General features: G+C 47.9%; 2 protein-coding genes across 5 annotated transcripts; both read left to right on the top strand.

Annotated features, from left to right (window-relative positions):
- Nucleotides 1-161: 161 nt before the first annotated feature.
- On the top strand, nucleotides 162-9869 carry ttc24 (tetratricopeptide repeat domain 24). Of its 3 annotated transcripts, none has more exons than XM_080897103.1 (14): nucleotides 162-345; nucleotides 629-840; nucleotides 921-1214; nucleotides 1290-1491; nucleotides 2757-2963; nucleotides 3097-3225; nucleotides 3344-3465; nucleotides 4000-4077; nucleotides 7459-7529; nucleotides 7596-7669; nucleotides 7755-7812; nucleotides 7899-7927; nucleotides 9378-9417; nucleotides 9489-9869. In XM_080897103.1, exons 2-14 carry the CDS (start codon nucleotides 655-657, stop codon nucleotides 9598-9600), a joined length of 1602 nt encoding a protein of 533 aa, XP_080753229.1. In that variant the 5' UTR covers nucleotides 162-345; nucleotides 629-654; the 3' UTR covers nucleotides 9601-9869. The 3 variants fall into 3 exon arrangements, with proteins under 3 accessions (XP_080753229.1, XP_080753227.1, XP_080753228.1); XM_080897101.1 differs by having other exon boundaries at nucleotides 648-840; nucleotides 9489-9864; XM_080897102.1 differs by lacking the exon at nucleotides 162-345 and having other exon boundaries at nucleotides 352-840; nucleotides 9489-9868.
- Nucleotides 9870-10027: 158 nt separating this feature from the next.
- Nucleotides 10028-21001, top strand: LOC308406232 (gonadotropin-releasing hormone II receptor-like). 2 transcript variants are annotated; one of them, XM_080897106.1, is made up of 4 exons: nucleotides 10028-10149; nucleotides 12521-13049; nucleotides 18026-18227; nucleotides 18338-21001. In XM_080897106.1, the coding sequence occupies exons 2-4, from the start codon at nucleotides 12522-12524 to the stop codon at nucleotides 18769-18771; spliced, it is 1164 nt and encodes a 387-aa protein (XP_080753232.1). In that variant the 5' UTR covers nucleotides 10028-10149; nucleotide 12521; the 3' UTR covers nucleotides 18772-21001. The 2 variants fall into 2 exon arrangements, with proteins under 2 accessions (XP_080753232.1, XP_080753231.1); XM_080897105.1 differs by having other exon boundaries at nucleotides 18335-21001.
- The last annotated feature ends 156 nt before the right edge of the window (nucleotides 21002-21157 follow it).

Genomic DNA, 21157 nt, shown 5'->3' with positions numbered 1-21157 from the left:
TTCTCTAATTGGTCGAGCCGTCAGCCTTGCCTCCTATTGGCTAGAACCTCATTGCGGTGGATTGTGGTCTATGGAGTTCACTGTCGTAATAGCTGAATCGAAAACGGTCTTCCCGCAAATATTTACATCTTATAACTCACCTGGCGTGACGTCATAATGCAAAGAGTTTACTTGCGAAGTCTTCTTCTGTTGCTGCCGGTTTTACCGACCACTTCCGCGTTACCATAGCAACGAGTCAACCTGCAGGTCAGAGCGGTTTAGCAGAGGGGCTAGCTGCTTCAAATGTTCGGTTTCAGGGGACAGGTGAGCAGTGAGGAGGAGGAGCTTCATCATCCCCTGCAAGCTGTGAGTGTTTGTTATCGGCAGCAATTCAGTGATGTACTCTGCTGTAGCTGATTCAGCCCTTTAATAACCTCAGTATAAGCTCTTACTGATTGATCAGACCTTTCCTCATGGATCAATAATAACGTAGATAATCACTGTTACTGATTTGTCTCACTGACCTGCGCCTGATCCTGAGGATGGATCTGACTGATTGGTCCACACACCTGAACCTGCAGGTTCTCCGGTAGTCAGCTGATTCATTGATGAAGGCAGCAGGTTAGCACATCTGCATGTCTTTATCCAGGTGACTCTTCCTCCTTCAGGTCCAGCATGACGTCCCGTGCAGCCCCTTCAGGTAAAGAAGCTGTGAAGGTGAAGAGGAGGAGTGGGAGTGTGGGGCGGAAGCAGACAGCAGACATTGAGGAATTGACATCTTCTGGGAACAAAGCGCTGCAGGAGGGACGCCCACAGGAGGCGCTGAGGTACTTCAGAGATGCCCTGAAGGCTGCAGAGCAGGTGAGGCGGTTACAAGAACAGATGTGGTGTCAGCAGTGTTAGTGGCACTCCTGGCACTACATTTCATATCATGCTCTCAGCTCCAGGACTCGCGGGTCCTGCGGGCCTGTTCCTTTAACCTCGGGGCTGCCTATGTGGAGGTAGGACGACCTCGGAAAGGTCTGGACTTCCTGCGGCATGCTCAGCCTGGTCCCAAGGCCGACCGCCTCCCTGACCTCCAGTTCAACCTTGCCCTGGCCCATGATGCACTGGGGCAGAGCCGGGAGGCCGCCACCTACTTCCTGCAAGCTGCCCAGCTGTATAGGTCACAAGGAGACGGCTGCAGCGAGGGGGATGCCTGCGTGGAGATGAGCCGCTGTTACAGCAGGACACGGGTCAGGACCAAAACCTGAATTTGACACAGAATAGGTGAGCCAGGTGACTCAGGTGTGTCTGTCTGTGTGTCACAGGACTGGGCGCTGGCGGCTCAGGGTTACTTGCGAGCTGCAGAGAGTTACAGAGTGGCCAACATGTTGGACTATGCAGCCACCGCCCTGTCAGAAGCAGGAAGTCACATGACCCAATCAGATCAGTGCAACCAGGAGGACATCATCGGTGTGCTGTCAGAGTGTCTGAGTTTGATGGGGAGCATTACGGACCCGAGGACTCTGGGTAATCACCTGAAAGAAGGTTGCTTGATTCAGAATGGAATAGAATAGAATAGGCCTTTAGTGTCACTGTGCAATCGAGCTGTGGTGCTCCAAGGCAACTATGCAGGAATAAATAACACACAGGAGACACAAGAGAAAGCCGTTAGAGAAAAAACCTGCAAAATGCTTGGAGGTGGTGCAGAGACTTGGTCTAAGTAGAGTCTGTGTGTGACTGACCTGAGTGACGAGGGTTCAGGTTGGTGGGTGGCCAAGGTGGGGTGTGGGGGGAGGGTGTTTGTTAACCGTCCGAATGGTCCAGGGCAGGGGTCGGCAACCTGCGGCTCTTTAGTCCTTATAGTGCGGCTCCGCGTGGTTTGGGAAAATAAATTAGAAGTATTTAGCTGAAGTGTAATTTATTTATGTTAGTTCTTTTTTAACTTGTAGTTCTAAATTGGAAGATTATTGTGATATTGAAATATAAAAATAAAATTATATTCTATTTTTTCATCGCTCAAAATAAGCGTCACACTCGTGGAAGCTGGTGTACCCGCCGAAACGGCGTGCATTTACCGAGACTTTCAACCCCAGCCAGGCCAATTATGGCTCTTCGGATCCACATCATGTCAGCAGCTGTTCCCCAACTATGTTAAAACAAACACGCTCACGCCTCACAGACGACAGCTTACAGTCCTGCGTAAAGATGAAAGTGACTTCGTACAGCCCCGATCTGCAGACGCTGTGCGCAGAGGTTCAGGAGCAGAAGTCCCGTTGTAAACATATCACGGCAGACCCGACGATGTTTCCATGAACACGCTTTTCAGCATCTCTTTATTGACCACTTTTCACACACGGTTGCTGTGCGCACACAGCCGACTGTAGCTTTGCAGCTCACAGCCCGACACACACCAACACAACAGCAGAGAGAGCACAGACGTAAAGGCGGCGAGGCGTGATTGTGGGTGCCACTCAGGTGCGTCCAGATGGCTCATTGGGTGTTAAAGGTTGCTGACCCCTGGTCCAGGGGAAGAGGTGAGTCTGGAGGTGTGGGACCTGATGGACCTGTGGTACCCACTAGAGAGCCGCGGGTCAAACGGGTTAGTGGGCGGGATGTGAGGCATCACATGGCCCTGGTTTACCTGAGACAGGAGGATCTGGCGATGGCCTCCAAGGCGGTGATAATAACCATCTGTGCAGCCTTCCTGTTCTCAGTCGTGGGCCCTGCGTACCAAACACCCAGGCAGGAGGAGAGCACGCACTAGTTACTGTAACTGCTTCTCTGTCACTCAGGTGAGCTGTACCTGTCGGTGGGCGTGTCTTACTGCCGGCTCAGGTCTTTCCAGGAGGCAGTGCAGTGTTTCCAGAAGGCTCTGAGCCCCGCGGCTAAGTGGCCCCCCCTGCTGCCCAAGGTCTTGCACAACCTGGGAGCGGCGCTGAACTCCATGGGCCAGTTCAGGTCCGCCGTGGACTACCACAGGCTGGCCGCTGGACTGTACGGTGAGGCGCACACCTGCGGCTCACCTGTTTAAGCAGTTCACCTTTGACCCTCACAAACACTTGCCACATCTTTAATCAGGAGTCTGACAGGAAAATCAGTTTAGCTATAACAATGCTCTGTGTTTGTGTACAGGCTCTCAGGGTTGCCGTGGCGACCAGGCTCGCTGTTTCAGTAACCTTGCGTTTGCCTTCAGTCGGATCGGTGAGGAAGAGGAAGCAGCAGAGAGCTTAATCCTCGCCCTACAGGGATTCAGAGACACAGGTAACATCAGTACTGTCTATGTACATCGGACAGGTGAGACCCCTGTGCTCACCTGTGTGTGTGTGTGTGTGTGTGTGTGTGTGTGTGTGTGTGTGTGTGTGTGTGTGTGTGTGTGTAGGGGACTACCTGGCACAGGCTCAGGTGTGCGAGGTGCTGGCTGAGTGTTACCTGGTGCAGAGGAAGCAACACAAAGCGGTTCAGCTCTACAAACAGGCTCTGAGTGCGCTCTCTCACTGCCAGGTAGGTACGGTGGTAATGTGAGGTCAGCACGAGTGTGTACTCACCTGTTGGAGGTTGTTTGATCAGTGAGAGCGATCAGAGCATGAAAGAGTCGCCACAGAGCAGCATTGTCGTGTCTCTGTTCAAACTGTCGATGCAAACTTTATTCATACAGCATTTCATCACACACATCAACTCTACACACTTCACACAAAACAAAACTACACAAAAAAACACAGACACACACACTCAGAGCAGTTCAAATATCTGAGCTGAGCAGGTCACAGCTGTATGACAGTATCGGGAACCAGAGGATGGACTTAAAGGTCATTCTGTGCTGACCTGCAAGCTGATGCAGTGACTTCAGATTTCTGCATACCCATGAGGACTCTGCGTTCTGTATGAGGTGCAGTCGTTGTGCTGCAAAGAAAGCCTTACAACAATCTGTCCTACTGAAAGCTTGGACCTCGGGTCAGAGTCAGTTTGACAGAAGTCCATTAAGATCTCTGTCAGATGATACACGGGAGCATCAAACCTCGTCTTCTTCGCTTTCAGGACAGCGGCGGCATCCAGGACCAACTGGTGGAGCGACTGACTGCCACGCTGCAGCAGAGTCTGACCGTCGGTCCTCAGGTCTTACCACAACACCCATTCACTAAACCCATCACTGGTTATAAAGCCCAATAACCTCAGTTTGATCTGAATTAAGAAGCAGAAAGTTAGCGGCCATCCAGGTCTTTATGTCTTTAAGACATTCCTGCAATTTAACTCATTGGTGTGTGTTATCTGGCTTCATGGACAGATAGAGCTGGCTGTCATCAGCATAGCAGTGTGTCTGTGAAGGTTCTCAGTCATCCAGGTCATCGTAGTCTAAGGAGCTTGGAAAGAAAAGCGTCTGGACTTCTTTAAGTTGCTTGAAGACGTTTCACCTCTCATCCGAGAAGCTTCTTCAGTTCTAAGGTCAAATGGTGGAGAGTCCCAGATATAAACCCGGTGGGAGTTTCCCCCCACAGAGGGACAAAAGGACCCCTGATGATCCTCTAATCACATGACCCAAGGTGTGAAACTGGGTGTGGGTCCCAATCAGCCAGGGTTTCAGGTGAGCTCATTGTGAAACCTGGCCCCACCTTATCATGCGAATTCCTGAGGTCAGATGGCCCAGGATGTGAGTGGGCGTTAAGGCGTCTGGGGAGGATCTCAAAACTGGATTATAGATGGCAGAGAGTTGGTGTCGTAAACCACCGCCTCTGTTCAAAGATGGTCGCTCACAGTGGATATAAATGGCTTCTTTCACTCCTCTTTCAAACCATCTGTCCTCTCTGTCCAAAATGTGAACGTTGGCATCCTCGAAAGAGTGACCTTTGACCTTTAGATGCAGATGGACAGCTGAGTCTTGTCCTGTGGAGGTGGCTCTTCTTGCGCTTATGAAGTGGCTGTTTGGTCTCTCGAAAGGGACAAAATCATTGACCACCTTACATATCACAGCTTTACCCAGGGGATGCCATACCCTGCATCTACGGACTTCCTAAAATCCACAAGGAAGCTGTCCCACTCAGACCCATAGTCAGTAGCATAAACTCAGCCACTTATAACATTGCTAAACACCTTGCTACCATCCTTGCGCCTCTCGTGGGGAACACCCCACACCACATCAAGAACTCCACCGACTTCACCGACAAGGTCCAGAAACTTACCCTGGATCCAGATGAAACCATGGTGTCCTTTGATGTAGTCTCTCTCTTCACTTGCATACCCACCACGGAGGCCGTGGAGACTGTCAGAAAACGACTACAAGAAGACAGCTCCTTGGAGGACAGGACCAACTTCACACCCGATCAGATCTGCACACTGTTAGACCTCTGCCTCACCACTACATATTTCAAATACAACGAAAGCTTCTACAGACAAAAACATGGCTGTGCCATGGGCTCCCCCGTGTCACCTATTGTAGCCAACCTTTACATGGAGGAAGTGGAAAGGAAGGCTCTTGGCTCTTTCAAAGGAAGAGTACCCAGCCACTGGTACAGATATGTGGACGACACCTGGGTCAAAATCAAGACACAAGAAGTGGAATCCTTCACTGCGCACATTAACGCTGTGGATAAAAACATCAAGTTCACCAGGGAAGACACAAAGGACAACTGTCTGCCTTTCCTGGACTGCGCTGTGCACATTGAAGAGAACGGCAAACTCAACATCGAAGTTTACCGGAAGCCCACACACACGGACCAGTACCTCCTCTTTGACTCCCATCACCCTCTGGAACACAAACTTGGAGTAATCAGGACCCTACACCACCGGGCAGAACATGTTCCCTCTAAGCCTGAAGGGGAAAAGAAGGAACACACACATGTAAAGGAAGCACTCAAAACGTGCGGCTATCCTAAATGGGCGTTCATAAAGTCAGCAAAGAGGCACAGAAAAGAAGATCAGACACCAGCGAGGGAGGATAAGAAGGACAGACGCAACAACATTGTCATCCCCTATGTAGCCGGTGTATCAGAGAAACTCAGGAGAGTTTTCTCCAAGCACAACATCCCAGTGTATTTCAGACCCAGCAACACGCTCAGACAAAAACTGGTTCACCCGAAAGACAAAACGCCAAAACACAGACTTAACAATGTGGTGTATGCTGTACAGTGCAGCGAGGAATGCTCAGACCTCTACATTGGAGAGACCAATTAGCCACTTCACAAGCGCATGGCACAACACAGAAGAGCCACCTCCACAGGACAAGACTGAGCAGTCCATCTGCATCTAAAGGTCAAAGGTCACTCTTTGAGGATGCCAATGTTCTGCCATCTATAATCCAGTTTTGAGATCCTTCCCAGACGCCTTAACGCCCACTCACATCCTGGGCCATCTGACCTCAGGAAATCACATGATAAGGTGGGGCCAGGTTTCACAATGAGCTCACCCGAAACCCTGGCTGATTGGGACCCACACCCAGTTTCACACCTTGTCTCATGTGATTAGAGGATCATCAGGGGTCCTTTTGTCCCTCTGTGGGGGGAAACTCCCACCGGGTTTAAATCTGGGACTCTCCACCATTTGACCTTAGAACTGAAGAAGCTTCTCGGATGAGAGGTGAAACGTCTTCAAGCAACTTAAAGAAGTCCAGACGCTTTTCTTTCCAAGCTACTTACATCTGCACAGCAGTGTAAATGTATGCTATGTCTTCTAATGATGCTGCCTAAGGGAAGCATGTATAATGTAAACAGAATTGGTCCTAGCACTGAACCCTGTGGAACTCCATAATTAACCTCAGTGTGTGAAGAGGACTCTCCATTTACATGCACAAACTGGAGTCTATTAGATAGATATGATACAAACCACTGCAGTGCAGTACCTGTAATACCTACAGCATGTTCTAATCGCTCTAATAGGATATTATGGTCGACAGTATCGAACGCTGCACTGAGGTCTAGCAGGACAAGCACAGAGATGAGTCCACTGTCAGAGGCCATAAGAAGATCATTTGTAACCTTCACTAAAGCTGTTTCTGTGCTGTGATGAGCTCTGAAACCTGACTGAAACTCTTCAAATAAACCTCTGCAGATGATCTGTTAGCTGTTTGACAACTACTCTTTCAAGGATGTTTGATATAAAGGAAGGTTGGAGATTGGCCTATAATTAGCTGAGACTGCTGGGTCTAGAGATGCTTTTTGAGTAAAGGTTTAACTACAGCCAGCTTGAAGGCCTGTGGTACATTGCTGATTATTAGAGATAGGTTGATCATATTTAAGATCGAAGCATTAATTAATGGCAGGACTTCTTTGAGCAGTTTTGTAGGAATGGACATGGTGATGGTTTGGAGGATGAGAGTTCTGTCGTTAGTTCAAAGAAATCAATAAGAGAGGCAGGATTCAATAAATATAAGAATGTCACATGACATAGTACCACCTGCCCACACCTGTGAATGAGCACAGGTGATATCAAACAATATCAAACCATCAGACAGGTGAATATTGTCCTGACAGCAGTATAATATGTCCTCCTGTTTAAATGACTCAGAAGCCCCACCCACCGGCACCACACAGCCTCTGGCCACATCGACACAGCCTACCTATTGGACCTCATGTCAGGTAAGTCCCATTGTTACACGCTACACAAAAGGTCAGACAGGTCACTGATCAGCTTTGTCCTCACAGGAAGAGTGACATCACAAAGAGCCCGGGCACAGCAGCAAATCAGCAACCAGATGCTCCAGAGACTGATGCCCCAGGTGAGTCTCACCTGTTCCAGCTAGAAACAGGCTTGTGTAGGACTTCATAGTTTGTGTGATTCACGTTGGGTGTGTGTGTGAACAGGATCTCAGCAGGAGGCCTCTGAAACACCTGAATACATGAGCATAGCACCTGGACAGAGGTAAGACCAACACAGCCCAAATCTGGACCTCAGGTGGGCTCCTGTTTCCTCTGAACAAACCACAATGTTTGTATTTCTGTTTCCAGCTCAGACCAGTTAAACAAGCGGCAGCGCAGTGAGTCTCCACCACCTCATACACATCACAGCACACCTGAGGAACACCTGTGGGACATGTGGACACTATCACCCCATTAGAGCACTTCGCTCTCGCTCTGCAGGCCTACTTGTTGTTCCTAGAGTATTTAAAAGTAGAATGGGAGGCAGAGCCTTCAGTTTTCAGGCCCCTCTTCTGTGGAACCAGCTTCCAGTTTGGATTCAGGAGACAGACACTATCTCTACTTTCAAGATTAGGCTTCAAACTTTCCTTTTTGCTAAAGCATATAGTTAGGGCTGGACCAGGTGACCCTGAATCCTCCCTTAGTGATGCTGCAATAGACGTAGGCTGCCGGGGATTCCCATGATGCACTGGGTGTTTCTTCTTCACTCACTATGTGTTTATTGACCACTCTGCACTGAATCATTTAGCTCTCTTCCACGGCGTGTCTTTGTGTCGTCTTCCTCCTCTCACCCCCACCTTCCCTGAGCCTGGTTCAGCCGGAGGTTTCTTCCTGTTAAAAGGGAGTTTTTCCTTCCCACTGTTGCCAAAGTGCTGCTCATAGGGGGTCATATGATTGCTGGGTGTTACTCTGTGTTATTGTAGGCTACACCTTACAATACAAAGCATCTTGAGGTGACCGCTGTGATTTGAATTGAAATTGAGGTTGATGAAGAGCTGGGGTGCACCTGTTGCCTTGAGTCAGATTTATAAAGGTGTGCACAAACATGTTGTCTGATGTCTGTCTGCACCTGAACACCACAGGAAGAGGGAGGCAGGCTGTCACTGCCGGAGTCACTTCAGAGCTGAAGCTGTGTGAGGACGAAGAGAAGCTATTTAAAGCTTCACAGTCACCGTGAATAATAAGGAGCCTGATGAATTATTCACTTTGTACCCATGAATATATTTATATGTGAAAGCATGTGCACAGCTGCAGTGAGGTCTACGTGAGGTTATTATTCCACCTGCAGCGATCTAAATTTGGAGCTGCGCTTCCCGTTCGGGGACCTCCGGGCGTCTCCGTGAGCAAACAGCAGCAGAGTCTGAAAGCCTCCTGCTGATTGGATCAGAGAGAGCAGGCAGACCGATGCAGGCGGGAGTTCTGTGTGAGTGAGCTGCTGAGGATGGCGCCGGCTTCCTCACAGTGCTGTCGGTCAAACAGGGCTGGCTTTAAAAAATTTATTTTAATTTGAATAATGCAATATTGATTCATTAAATCCTGAACCGGCCTGGCTCTGCTGAAGGTTTCTTCCTGTTATAAGGGGTTTTTTCCTTCCCCCTGTCACCAAAGTGCTTGCTCACAGGGGCTGTTGCGGTTTCTCTGTATTATTGTAGGTGTTTGGGGCGACTACTGATATGAATGAAGCTGAATTGAACTGAAACCTAATTGGGCGATCACCTCGTCAAACAGGTGTGCTTTGCTTTAAATGCGACAGGAAGTGGAACTGATAACGTACCTGTGTGTTTCCAGGTGAGTTGTGGTTGGACAGAGGGAACCCTCGCACTGACAGGTGACACATCCATTAATCAAACTTTATTAATCAATTTTTTAAAAGTCAATAAATAAACCTTTTTTTTCCAGCAATGCTTCACTGGCTCAGGACAGTGAGGCCCCGCCCAGCAGCCCAGGTGACATCAGAGAGCAGTCCTCCCTTGTGTCCAGTTGGAGGTCTCAGTTTTGTTTGCTGATGTAAGCTCTCCTGATTGGACAGTCGGTAATCGGAGAGGACCTGTCAGCGTCACTGAAGTCCTTAGAGCTTCAGTCAGCTAATGCTGCAGCGTTGCCGTGGCTCAGACCGAGAATCAGAGCTGAGCCATCACATTGTGCTGCTCACTCTGACCCGAGACTCTGACAACAGAAAACCTAAAAAGAAATAAAAACACACAACCAGCCGTCTGTCTCCAGACAGAATTCTTTGGACTGTTTTTCTGTGTAAAACATTTATTATTTAATTGTAATTAAATTATTAGTGATGAAACTATTGAAACAGTGATTTTTGACTCAGCAGGAAGCACACACACACACACAGTGCTGTAGCTCCTCCCCCTCCTCCTCCTCACTGCAGCCTGTCTGAGTCTCAGTGGTTCTCTTCATTGCTGCAGCTGAGGATCAGGATCAGAGGCGGTTCTCTGGGTTCTTCTGGGTTCTGCTGTGCTGGAGTGCAGGAAGAACATGAGGAGGAGAGGAGGAGAACAGAGGAGTCCGACCTGAGGCGGAGAAACGATCCATAGCTGCTGAGCAGGTAGAAACAAACCCTTTCACAATAAAAGCCTCAGTGAAGGTGCTTTGATGTGATTGTGAACTGAGCTTGGTCTGTTGCTTAGCTCTCTGATCAAACTCAACCTGATCACATCATCCTGAGGGGTGGGGCTAACCTGTTGAAGGATCATCTGACAGCAATGAGCCCAGAACAGCTGTTTGATGATGTCATCTTGTTATTTCCTGTTTTATTTCTAACACTGCAGAGAGGAGACACCCTTCTTTTTCTTTGAGCAGGTCAGCTTGAGCTGCAGGTAAAAGGTGGATGTGTGGCGAGAGTTAGAAGCTGGGACTAATTTGCATATTCAAAACGGAGGTGAAGTAAGAGGGGCTGGGTTTGATGGCGTAGAAGAAGAACTTTAACAGGAAGTTTGTGCTCTAGTTCACCATTGTCGCCCCTGGCGTGGCACACGGCGGTGCAGGTTGTTGGTGATTGTTCACCTCCATCGTCTGGACTGAGTGAGCAGCTCGAGCTGTACAGGACTGTCACCATAGTGTGTGTGCATAGGCGTCATCTCACCTCACTGTACTCTTTACAATACTAAGGACCTTCAGGCGACTGGTCAGTGCTGAAGGTCAGGTGCTCTGAATCACATGTTTATGGAGACTTGGTTTAGTTAACAGGTTGTATTCACTCACACATACACGTGCGCGCACACACACACACACACACACACACACACACACACACACACACACTCTCGTTCATTGTTCAACACACTGATATTTCCCACCCAGCCCTCTGATTGGTGAAGGCTCTGCCTCTCTAGCATCAGACACAAACACGCTGGCCAAGGAGCTCAGCCAGTCAGACGTAGGAGGCGGAGTCTGAACCTCTGCAGTGACAGAGGTGAAGGTTGCCAAGGTAATATAATGAACACCCACAAACACACACACACACTGATCCTGGAGCCAAAATTAGCTGCAGACCTCTGAGCTGTAACCTGACCTGTGTGTGTGTGTGTGTTTTCCTATCTCAGGGGGACCAAGATCCAGGTCCCCACAAGTTAAAGGCATTTTTCACACTCAAAATGTGGTTTTAGTGTCAGGGTTACAATTGGGTTATGGTTGTGCGCCCCAGGGTGGCTGTGTAGCTTGCCGTCACCAGTGTGTGAATGGGTGGATGACTGAATGTGTAAAGCACCATACAGGCCATTTACCATTTTTATGGTTAGGTTTACGGTTAGGATAAGCAGCTAGGGAAAGCATTGTGTCAATGGAATATCCCCACTAGGATAGCAACATCTGATGTGTGTGTGTGACGGTGACAGTAGTGACGGGCAGCAGACGTCACACCGTGAACAACGAGGGGAAATGGGACACTCGTGGTGCTGAAACACATGTGAAGGACCAGATGTGTTTCTCTTAGAGACAGTTTTCATATGGTCATATTTACCATTAGACTGCATCCACTCAGAGAGCACATTCGCCTCCATCTACCTGTGAGCATCATCTGCTGACAGCAGCCCAGACAGATTTCAGCTGCTTCTCCATCAGAAGCCTGAAGGTTCATTCCACCAATCAGTTGAAAACATTCCCTATTGTCTGGGATTTATCATCTGCATTATTGATCGCTGATTGGTTCTTTTTAATGCACCAACACTTAAAGGCCTTGGGCTTCCTGCTGGAGCTATTTTTATCTTTAACAGGTGAACCTGAGTCAACTGACTCCCCAGTTACCATGGTAACCCCATCCCCTTCTCCTCAGCCTTTAGGGAGATTCTTATCTGTGACAGATAGGAAGTCTATTACACAATAAGAGCTGTTGGACTACAGGTTGGTAGACAAAGAGAGAAACAGACAGGTGATCTGCAATATCCAATCAAAGGTCAGCAAGTGAATCATCTTCTGTGACTTAGGAACAGATTAAACCTAAATAAAACACCTGTACACCAAGTCTCTGTGTCTCTGCAAACTGAGGTTCAGTGACCCCCAGAAGCCTCGCATCACAATGCAGAGAAGGTCCACTGGTTATAAGATACAGAAGAAGAAGAACATCCCAAACGATAACATGAAGGAGAACATACTAGTGTGACCCCAGGAAAACATTTTAACTGTCAGACAACCCTGAGGGCACAGGTACACAAATGTACCTGCTATGAATGCTCAGCGTCCAATGAATACGCTGCTTAATGACTAAAAGAAAATGGTTATAAGAAGGTTTTTGCTAAGCTAACAGTTTCAGATTGCTTTTATAGCTTGTGCTAAGGTAAGCTAACAGTTTGTACCTGCTGCTAGTGTTTGTGCTAAGTTAACCCTACCTCCTAAAACTTACTAACTGAAAGCAGTTAGTAATTTTTAAGAATGTGATTGTGATTCTAAAACTTCATTTTCATTTTTCTTCTTCTGTACAGGATGGCAGGTAACTGGTCCATCCTGAGGTTGTCTTTACCCCCCACCAGTTCTACAGCCACTACCCTTCACAACACCTCCCAGTACCCTCCTCTACCAGACTGGGAGGCTCCCAGCTTCACCCGGGCTGCTCAGTTCCGAGTTGGAGCCACCTTTGTCCTCTTCTTGTTTGCTGCCTGCAGTAATCTTGCCCTATTGGTCAGTGTGTGGCGAGGGCAGCGTTTGGCATCTCACCTGCGCCCATTAATGCTGAGCCTGGCATCAGCCGACCTGATGATGACATTTGTGGTGATGCCTCTGGATGCAGTGTGGAACATGACAGTGCAGTGGTATGGTGGTGATGCGCTCTGCAAGCTGCTCTGCTTCCTGAAGCTGTTCGCCATGCACGCCTCTGCCTTCATCCTTGTTGTCATCAGCCTAGATCGCCAGCATGCGATTCTGCACCCACTGGATGCTCTGAGTGCGCACAGCAGGAACCGACGCATGTTGCTACTGGCTTGGACCCTCAGCATTCTGCTTGCATCACCACAGGTAACTGTGAGCAGAGGTAACTGTGAGCAGAAGTAACTGTGGGCAGAGGTAACTGTCAGCAGAGGTAACTGTGAGCAGAAGTAACTGTGAGCAGAGGTAACTGTGAGCAGAAGTAACTGTGGGCAGAGGTAACTGTCAGCAGAGGTAACTGTGAGCAGAAGTAACTGTGAGCAGAGGTAACTGTGAGCAGAAGTAACTGTGAGCAGAAGTAACTGTGAGCAGAGGTAACTGTGAGCAGAAGTAACTGTGAGCAGAGGTAACTGAGAGCAGAAGTAACTGTGAGCAGAGGTAACTGAGAGCAGAGGTAACTGTGAGCAGAAGTAACTGTGAGCAGAGGTAACTGTGAGCAGAGGTAACTGAGAGCAGAGGTAACTGTGAGCAGAAGTAACTGTCAGCAGAGGTAACTGTGAGCAGAAGTAACTGTGAGCAGAGGTAACTTTGATCAGAGGTAACTGTGAGCAGAAGTAACTGTGAGCAGAGGTAACTGAGAACAGAGGTAACTGTGGGCAGAGGTAACTGTCAGCAGAGGTAACTGTGAGCAGAAGTAACTGTGAGCAGAGGTAACTGTGAGCAGAGGTAACTTTGATCAGAGGTAACTTTGATCAGAGGTAACTGTGAGCAGAGGTAACTGTGGGCAGAGGTAACTGTCAGCAGAGGTAACTGTGAGCAGAAGTAACTGTGAGCAGAGGTAACTGTGAGCAGAGGTAACTTTGATCAGAGGTAACTGTGAGCAGAGGTAACTGTGAGCAGAGGTAACTGAGAGCAGAGGTAACTTTGATCAGAGGTAACTGAGAGCAGAGGTAACTGTGAGCAGAAGTAACTGAGAGCAGAGGTAACTGAGAGCAGAGGTAACTGAGAGCAGAAGAACTGTGGGCAGAGGTAACTGTCAGCAGAGGTAACTGTGAGCAGAAGTAACTGTGAGCAGAGGTAACTTTGATCAGAGGTAACTTTGATCAGAGGTAACTGAGAGCAGAGGTAACTATGAGCAGAAGTAACTGAGAGCAGAGGTAACTGAGAGCAGAGGTAACTGTGAGCAGAAGTAACTGTGAGCAGAGGTAACTTTGATCAGAGGTAACTTTGATCAGAGGTAACTGAGAGCAGAGGTAACTGTGAGCAGAAGTAACTGAGAGCAGAGGTAACTGAGAGCAGAGGTAACTGAGAGCAGCAGTAACTGTGAGCAGAAGTAACTGAGAGCAGAAGTAACTGAGAGCAGAGGTAACTGTGAGCAGAGGTAACTGTGAGCAGAAGTAACTGTGGGCAGAGGTAACTGTCAGCAGAGGTAACTGTGAGCAGAAGTAACTGTGAGCAGAGGTAACTGTGAGCAGAAGTAACTGTGAGCAGAGGTAACTGTGAGCAGAAGTAACTGTGAGCAGAGGTAACTGTGAGCAGAAGTAACTGAGAGCAGAGGTAACTGAGAGCAGAGGTAACTGTGAGCAGAGGTAACTTTGATCAGAGGTAACTGAGAGCAGAGGTAACTGAGCAGAAGTAACTGTGAGCAGAGGTAACTGTGAGCAGAAGTAACTGTGAGCAGAGGTAACTGTGAGCAGAGGTAACTTTGATCAGAGGTAACTGAGAGCAGAGGTAACTGTGAGCAGAAGTAACTGTGAGCAGAAGTAACTGTGAGCAGAGGTAACTGTGAGCAGAGGTAACTTTGATCAGAGGTAACTTTGATCAGAGGTAACTGAGAGCAGAGGTAACTGTGAGCAGAAGTAACTGTGAGCAGAAGTAACTGTGAGCAGAGGTAACTGTGAGCAGAGGTAACTGTGAGCAGAAGTAACTGAGAGCAGAGGTAACTGAGAGCAGAGGTAACTTTGATCAGAGGTAACTGAGAGCAGAGGTAACTGTGAGCAGAGGTAACTGTGAGCAGAGGTAACTGTGAGCAGAGGTAACTGAGAGCAGAGGTAACTGTGAGCAGAAGTAACTGAGAGCAGAAGTAACTGAGAGCAGAGGTAACTGTGAGCAGAGGTAACTGTGAGCAGAAGTAACTGTGGGCAGAGGTAACTGTCAGCAGAGGTAACTGTGAGCAGAAGTAACTGTGAGCAGAGGTAACTGTGAGCAGAAGTAACTGTGAGCAGAGGTAACTGTGAGCAGAAGTAACTGAGAGCAGAGGTAACTGAGAGCAGAGGTAACTGTGAGCAGAGGTAACTTTGATCAGAGGTAACTGAGAGCAGAGGTAACTGAGCAGAAGTAACTGTGAGCAGAGGTAACTGTGAGCAGAGGTAACTGTGAGCAGAAGTAACTGTGAGCAGAGGTAACTGTGAGCAGAGGTAACTTTGATCAGAGGTAACTGAGAGCAGAGGTAACTGTGAGCAGAAGTAACTGTGAGCAGAAGTAACTGTGAGCAGAGGTAACTGTGAGCAGAGGTAACTTTGATCAGAGGTAACTTTGATCAGAGGTAACTGAGAGCAGAGGTAACTGTGAGCAGAAGTAACTGTGAGCAGAAGTAACTGTGAGCAGAGGTAACTGTGAGCAGAGGTAACTGTGAGCAGAAGTAACTGAGAGCAGAGGTAACTGAGAGCAGAGGTAACTTTGATCAGAGGTAACTGAGAGCAGAGGTAACTGAGAGCAGAGGTAACTGTGAGCAGAGGTAACTGTGAGCAGAGGTAACTGAGAGCAGAAGTAACTGTGGGCAGAGGTAACTGTGAGCAGAGGTAACTGTGAGCAGAGGTAACTGAGAGCAGAAGTAACTGTGAGCAGAAGTAACTGTGAGCAGAGGTAACTTTGATCAGAGGTAACTTTGATCAGAGGTAACTGAGAGCAGAGGTAACTGTGAGCAGAAGTAACTGTGAGCAGAGGTAACTTTTATCAGAGGTAACTTTTATCAGAGGTAACTGAGAGCAGAGGTAACTGAGAGCAGAGGTAACTTTTATCAGAGGTAACTGAGAGCAGAGGTAACTGTGAGCAGAGGTAACTGAGAGCAGAGGTAACTGAGAGCAGAGGTAACTTTGATCAGAGGTAACTGAGAGCAGAGGTAACTGTGAGCAGAAGTAACTGTGAGCAGAAGTAACTGTGAGCAGAGGTAACTGAGAGCAGAGGTAACTGTGAGCAGAAGTAACTGTGAGCAGAAGTAACTGTGAGCAGAGGTAACTTTGATCAGAGGTAACTGAGAGCAGAGGTAACTGTGAGCAGAAGTAACTGTGAGCAGAGGTAACTGAGAGCAGAGGTAACTGTGAGCAGAAGTAACTGAGAACAGAGGTAACTGTGAGCAGAGGTAACTGAGAGCAGAGGTAACTGTGAGCAGAGGTAACTGTGGGCAGAGGTAACTGTGAGCAGAAGTAACTATCAGCGGAGGTAACTGAGCAGAGGTAACTGTAAGCAGAGGTAACTGAGAGCAGAGGTAACTGAGAGCAGAAGTAACTGAGAGCAGAGGTAACTGAGAGCAGAGGTAACTGAGAGCAGAAGTAACTGTGAGCAGAGGTAACTGAGAGCAGAGGTAACTGAGAGCAGAGGTAACTGAGAGCAGAGGTAACTTTGATCAGAGGTAACTGTGAGCAGAGGTAACTGAGAGCAGAGGTAACTGTGAGCAGAGGTAACTGTGGGCAGAGGTAACTGTGGGCAGAGGTAACTGTCAGCAGAAGTAACTGTGAGCAGAGGTAACTGTGAGCAGAAGTAACTGTGAGCAGAAGTAACTGTGAGCAGAGGTAACTGAGAGCAGAGGTAACTGAGAGCAGCAATAACTGTGAGCAGAGGTAACTGAGAGCAGAAGTAACTGAGAGCAGAGGTAACTGAGAGCAGAAGTAACTGAGAGCAGAGGTAACTGAGAGCAGAAGTAACTGAGAGCAGAGGTAACTGTGAGCAGAAGTAACTGTGAGCAGAGGTAACTGTGAGCAGAGGTAACTGAGAGCAGAGGTAACTGAGAGCAGAGGTAACTGAGAGCAGAGGTAACTGTGAGCAGAGGTAACTGTGAGCAGAAGTAACTGAGAGCAGAGGTAACTGAGAGCAGAGGTAACTGAGAGCAGAGGTAACTGTGAGCAGAAGTAACTGTGAGCAGAAGTAACTGTGAGCAGAGGTAACTGAGAGCAGAGGTAACTTTTATCAGAGGTAACTTTGATCAGAGGTAACTGTGAGCAGAAGTAACTGTGAGCAGAAGTAACTGTGAGCAGAGGTAACTTTGATCAGAGGTAACTTTGATCAGAGGTAACTGAGAGCAGAGGTAACTGTGAGCAGAAGTAACTGTGAGCAGAGGTAACTTTTATCAGAGGTAACTTTTATCAGAGGTAACTGAGAGCAGAGGTAACTGTGAGCAGAAGTAACTGTGAGCAGAGGTAACTTTGATCAGAGGTAACTTTGATCAGAGGTAACTTTGATCAGAGGTAACTGAGAGCAGAGGTAACTGAGAGCAGAGGTAACGGTAACTCACGGTTGGAGTTTTGTCTCTGACGTATACGCGAAAAATAAAACACCTGGAGATGACTCGCTTTGTTATGAAAGACATGAGTTTTTTCCACAGCTGAAAAGTGAATGCAGCAGTCTGTCATGTAACATAACATTAAGTTGTGTGTTGCTGCTACCTGTGCACCTGCTGCTCGCTCTGCACCCACATGTATGAGGCGACAAGAAACTTGATTTTATTAAAGCAGGTTAAATGATCACGTTTTCTTGTTAGAGATCCTCCTGTCTGAGCAGTCAGCAGCTTCTCCACCTGTCAGCAGGTGCCGGCTGCTCTCACATGCAGCTGATCCAGGTGAAAGTTCCTGCAGTAAATTCTGACTGCGTGTTAATCCTGGCAGGAATGCTCTGGATTATCCATGCACAACCTCCTGCTGATAGCTCAGGCTAACTGCTCCCCTTTGTTTCTATAAGGCATGCTACCGATCCTGAGACGTCAGTTGCTAGTTCAAAGTAAGAGCAGCTTCAGAGCAAAACTGAAACTCAGACCAGGACGTCACATCTGGATTTTTTATCTAATGAGCTGTTGTTTATTGTTAGAAATACTAATGTGAGGCCTCCAAAGTGTGACTCTGTCCGTCCATTAGCTATTTATCTTCAGGACCATCAGGGTGGACTCGGTGGACTTCACTCAGTGTGCGTCTCACGGTAGCTTCAGTCGCCGCTGGCAGGAAACTGTTTACAACATGTTTCACTTTACCACGCTGTATGTCGTCCCCCTGCTGGTGATGAGCTGCTGCTACAGCCGCATCCTGCTGCACATCCACCAGCAGCACCTGAGAGACAAAGGTAACACATCTGTGAACAACACCTGTAACGCATCTGAACCACACCTGTTCTCAGCCATCACAGCTGATTTGTTGTATGATCAGCAATGTAGACACTCCCTCTTTCAGCAGGTGAGTCGCCCCTGCGTCGCAGTGGCACCGACATCATCCCAAAGGCTCGGATGAAGACTCTGAAGATGACGGTGGTCATCGTGCTGTCCTTTGTCGTGTGCTGGACGCCATACTACCTGCTGGGGATTTGGTACTGGTTCCAGCCCGACATGCTGCGCATCACACCGGAGTACGTCCACCACGCCCTCTTTGTGTTTGGGAACCTGAACACCTGCTGCGACCCCATCATCTACGGCTTCTACACGCCGTCCTTTAGGGCCGACCTCGCCGCCTGCTGCCGCTGGGTGAGGAGTGATGCGGACACTTCGTCCCAATACATAGACCGAATGTCCACCAGAGAGGGTCCTCACAGCAGGGAGCACGAGCCGCAGCCCTCCACCAACAACCAGACTGCAGCAGATCAGCCAATGAAAGCACGTGACTTTAGCATGTGACTTATGCTTTGTGTCAGGTGATTTTTATTTGCAGGCGCCTGAGCAGAGTTGTTGCCACAGAATCAGAATAACGCGGTCATTTTGTCTGCATGTTGACTTTATCAGTTTAGATCACATGGTTTGTCACGCCCTCCACAGATGATGCTCAGAGAGAAGGCGCTGACCTCTGACCCTTGTGTCAGGCCTTTAAGAGAAGTGACTGCAGTCAAACAGCAGCAGCATGCTGATGCCTCTTGATTACAAATTAAAGTGCATCTTTTTTTCTCATTAATCTCAATCAATCATTAATCTCATCTGAATCCACAGAGCAGCTTCTAGTGTCTGGATGACCTCGTCAGGGACACCTCCAAAATGGACGTGCTCCCTCTGTGAACCACAGGGTGGAGCTCTAAGACAACAGGATGTGTCTGCATCCAGAGGCTGTATAGGCGTGGCATACAACAACATCAAATCTCACTCATTCAGAGCTCAGCCTTCTCAGTCTGTTAGTATGGTGACCTCACAGCAGTCATGTTATTGGTTAAATGATGTCTGACAGCACAAACGTGGTCCAGAGATCCAGTTCAGCCAAGCGGACAGCGAGCAGCTACAGCTGCCTGTTTCACCATCCACTTGTTAGTCAAGGAGGTCACGCCCCTAATGATGCAAGCTTTAAGCCTTAATCCAGTTCAAACAGGTGACCTGTGGGGGCATGGAAGTCTCTGGGGACTGACTCACTGGTACATCTGCTGGATGTTAGAGGAACTGCAGCTTTGGAGGTTCAAATGTGACCATACCCATGATGTGACTCATGCATGTTTGTTTGTGTTTCAGGTTTTTAGCAATGTTATCATCCTTGGCAGTGTTGGGGTAGTTACTCAAGAAAAGTAATGGATCACACATTAGCTTTTACTTTTCTTAAAAGTAATGTAGTAACTTATTTAATTCCTCGCCGGAGAAGTATGTTGTCAGACTACTGGTTACATTACTTTCTGATTTCTCTACAAAATGACCTCAAACCCATTGTTACCAGTTACCTACAGGCTACAGTCCCACACACCAACGCAAAGCCCTCCTAATGACCGCACACATATGGACTTTGGTTTTTAGTTTATCACTTATTAACTCAAATTAAAGATGAGCTCATAAGTTCAGGCTCTGGATGCTGGGCTAACGTCTGCTTTAACAACACTCTGGGTTCTTGGCTAGCTTAGCGTTAGCATGCCACCCGTTCACATGTTAGCAAAGTGTCTGTAACGTGGACTGTATTCAGTGGTCGACAGGAGGCAGCCGACACACTCAGCAGGACAGTCAAAAGCTTGCGACCATAGTGGCAGTGGGAATTCCACAGTGTTTGTCCTTTAATAAACGCCAACCTTACAAGCCCGGCTGAACGGCTGCGGTCTCATCATACATGAAGTGAGCAGAGTTCATACAACCAACATACAGTTCATACAACATACTTTGAGTTAGTGAGGTAACGATATGAGGTCCATGTGTGAGCACGCCGCTCTACAGAGGGCAGTGGTGAATACTTGTGACATCACTAAACATCAACTTACGCTGTCTCAAGGAGACACCGCACTATTACGACTGTTACAAGTCAAAGTTGTGTTAGTAGAAAAGTCTGGTTGTTTGTGTCCTGGCTGCACTTTCCACTCTACCGTCTTCCTGTCCTTTTGTGTAGTAAAATAAAAGCAATGCCCACATCTCCACTCCTCGAACGCTATCGCTGTGCTGCTCCACCATTGTCCTCCTCCTGCACATGAACTGAATCAGCTGACTGTACCATACAAGAATGTTTTCTTTCTGTCCAGCTGGCACTATCTCAAGAACTTGTTCAATGAAAGTAATGACATAATTGCAACTGTAATGCGATTACATTACTGCATTACTGAAATGTAATGTGATTACAGTAACTTGTTACTTTGTAATCCCTAACACCCAAAACTGGCCGTGGAGTTCCTCAGGGTTCTGTGCTGGGACCAGTGATCTTAATGTACGCTTCCCTTATTTAATACTATTTGAAAACACTGCATCCATTTTTACAGCTATGCAGATGATACCCAGGTGATATCCGGGTGTTAAGGTGAGGTACAAAAGTACTTCACCTCACACCTGCACCAGCTGCTCGGCCATCAATCTCTTGCTGCACAGTTTTAGTGCTGATGCAGTCACAAATCTGTTTAACGTGTCTTTATCGGCAGTTCACATGACTGTACATTAAACTCACCTTGTCAAACCTCAGGTGTCGCTGCATGAGCAGCTCGTCCGCTAAATAAATGATCAACAAAGACATGTTTTCTACTTCAGCTTTATTTGGTTTTTATGTGTCTGAACAGCAGAAATTAGGACAGAGAAACAGTCTGTGGAGAGAATCTGCAGCACAAACAGGAGGCTCTGAATA

This window comes from Rhamphochromis sp. 'chilingali' (assembly GCF_963969265.1).
Source record: "Rhamphochromis sp. 'chilingali' genome assembly, chromosome: 11".
NCBI classification, from domain to species: domain Eukaryota; kingdom Metazoa; phylum Chordata; class Actinopteri; order Cichliformes; family Cichlidae; genus Rhamphochromis; species Rhamphochromis sp. 'chilingali'.
Note: the sequence above shows the minus strand (reverse complement) of the source record. Positions and strands in the feature narration are given on the sequence as shown.

What these genes read in the sequence shown, in the direction of transcription:
- ttc24 (XM_080897103.1), top strand. Translation starts at nt 655, where the DNA reads ATGACGTCCCGTGCAGCCCCTTCAGGTAAAGAAGCTGTGAAGGTGAAG. An exon ending in TACGGACCCGAGGACTCTGG is followed by an intron (nt 1,492 to 2,756) that starts GTAATCACCTGA and finishes TCTGTCACTCAG; the next exon opens with GTGAGCTGTACCTGTCGGTG. An exon ending in GTGCGCTCTCTCACTGCCAG is followed by an intron (nt 3,466 to 3,999) that starts GTAGGTACGGTG and finishes CTTCGCTTTCAG; the next exon opens with GACAGCGGCGGCATCCAGGA.
- LOC308406232 (XM_080897105.1), top strand. Translation starts at nt 12,522, where the DNA reads ATGGCAGGTAACTGGTCCATCCTGAGGTTGTCTTTACCCCCCACCAGT. An exon ending in TTCTGCTTGCATCACCACAG is followed by an intron (nt 13,050 to 18,025) that starts GTAACTGTGAGC and finishes TCCGTCCATTAG; the next exon opens with CTATTTATCTTCAGGACCAT. An exon ending in GCAGCACCTGAGAGACAAAG is followed by an intron (nt 18,228 to 18,334) that starts GTAACACATCTG and finishes TCCCTCTTTCAG; the next exon opens with CAGGTGAGTCGCCCCTGCGT.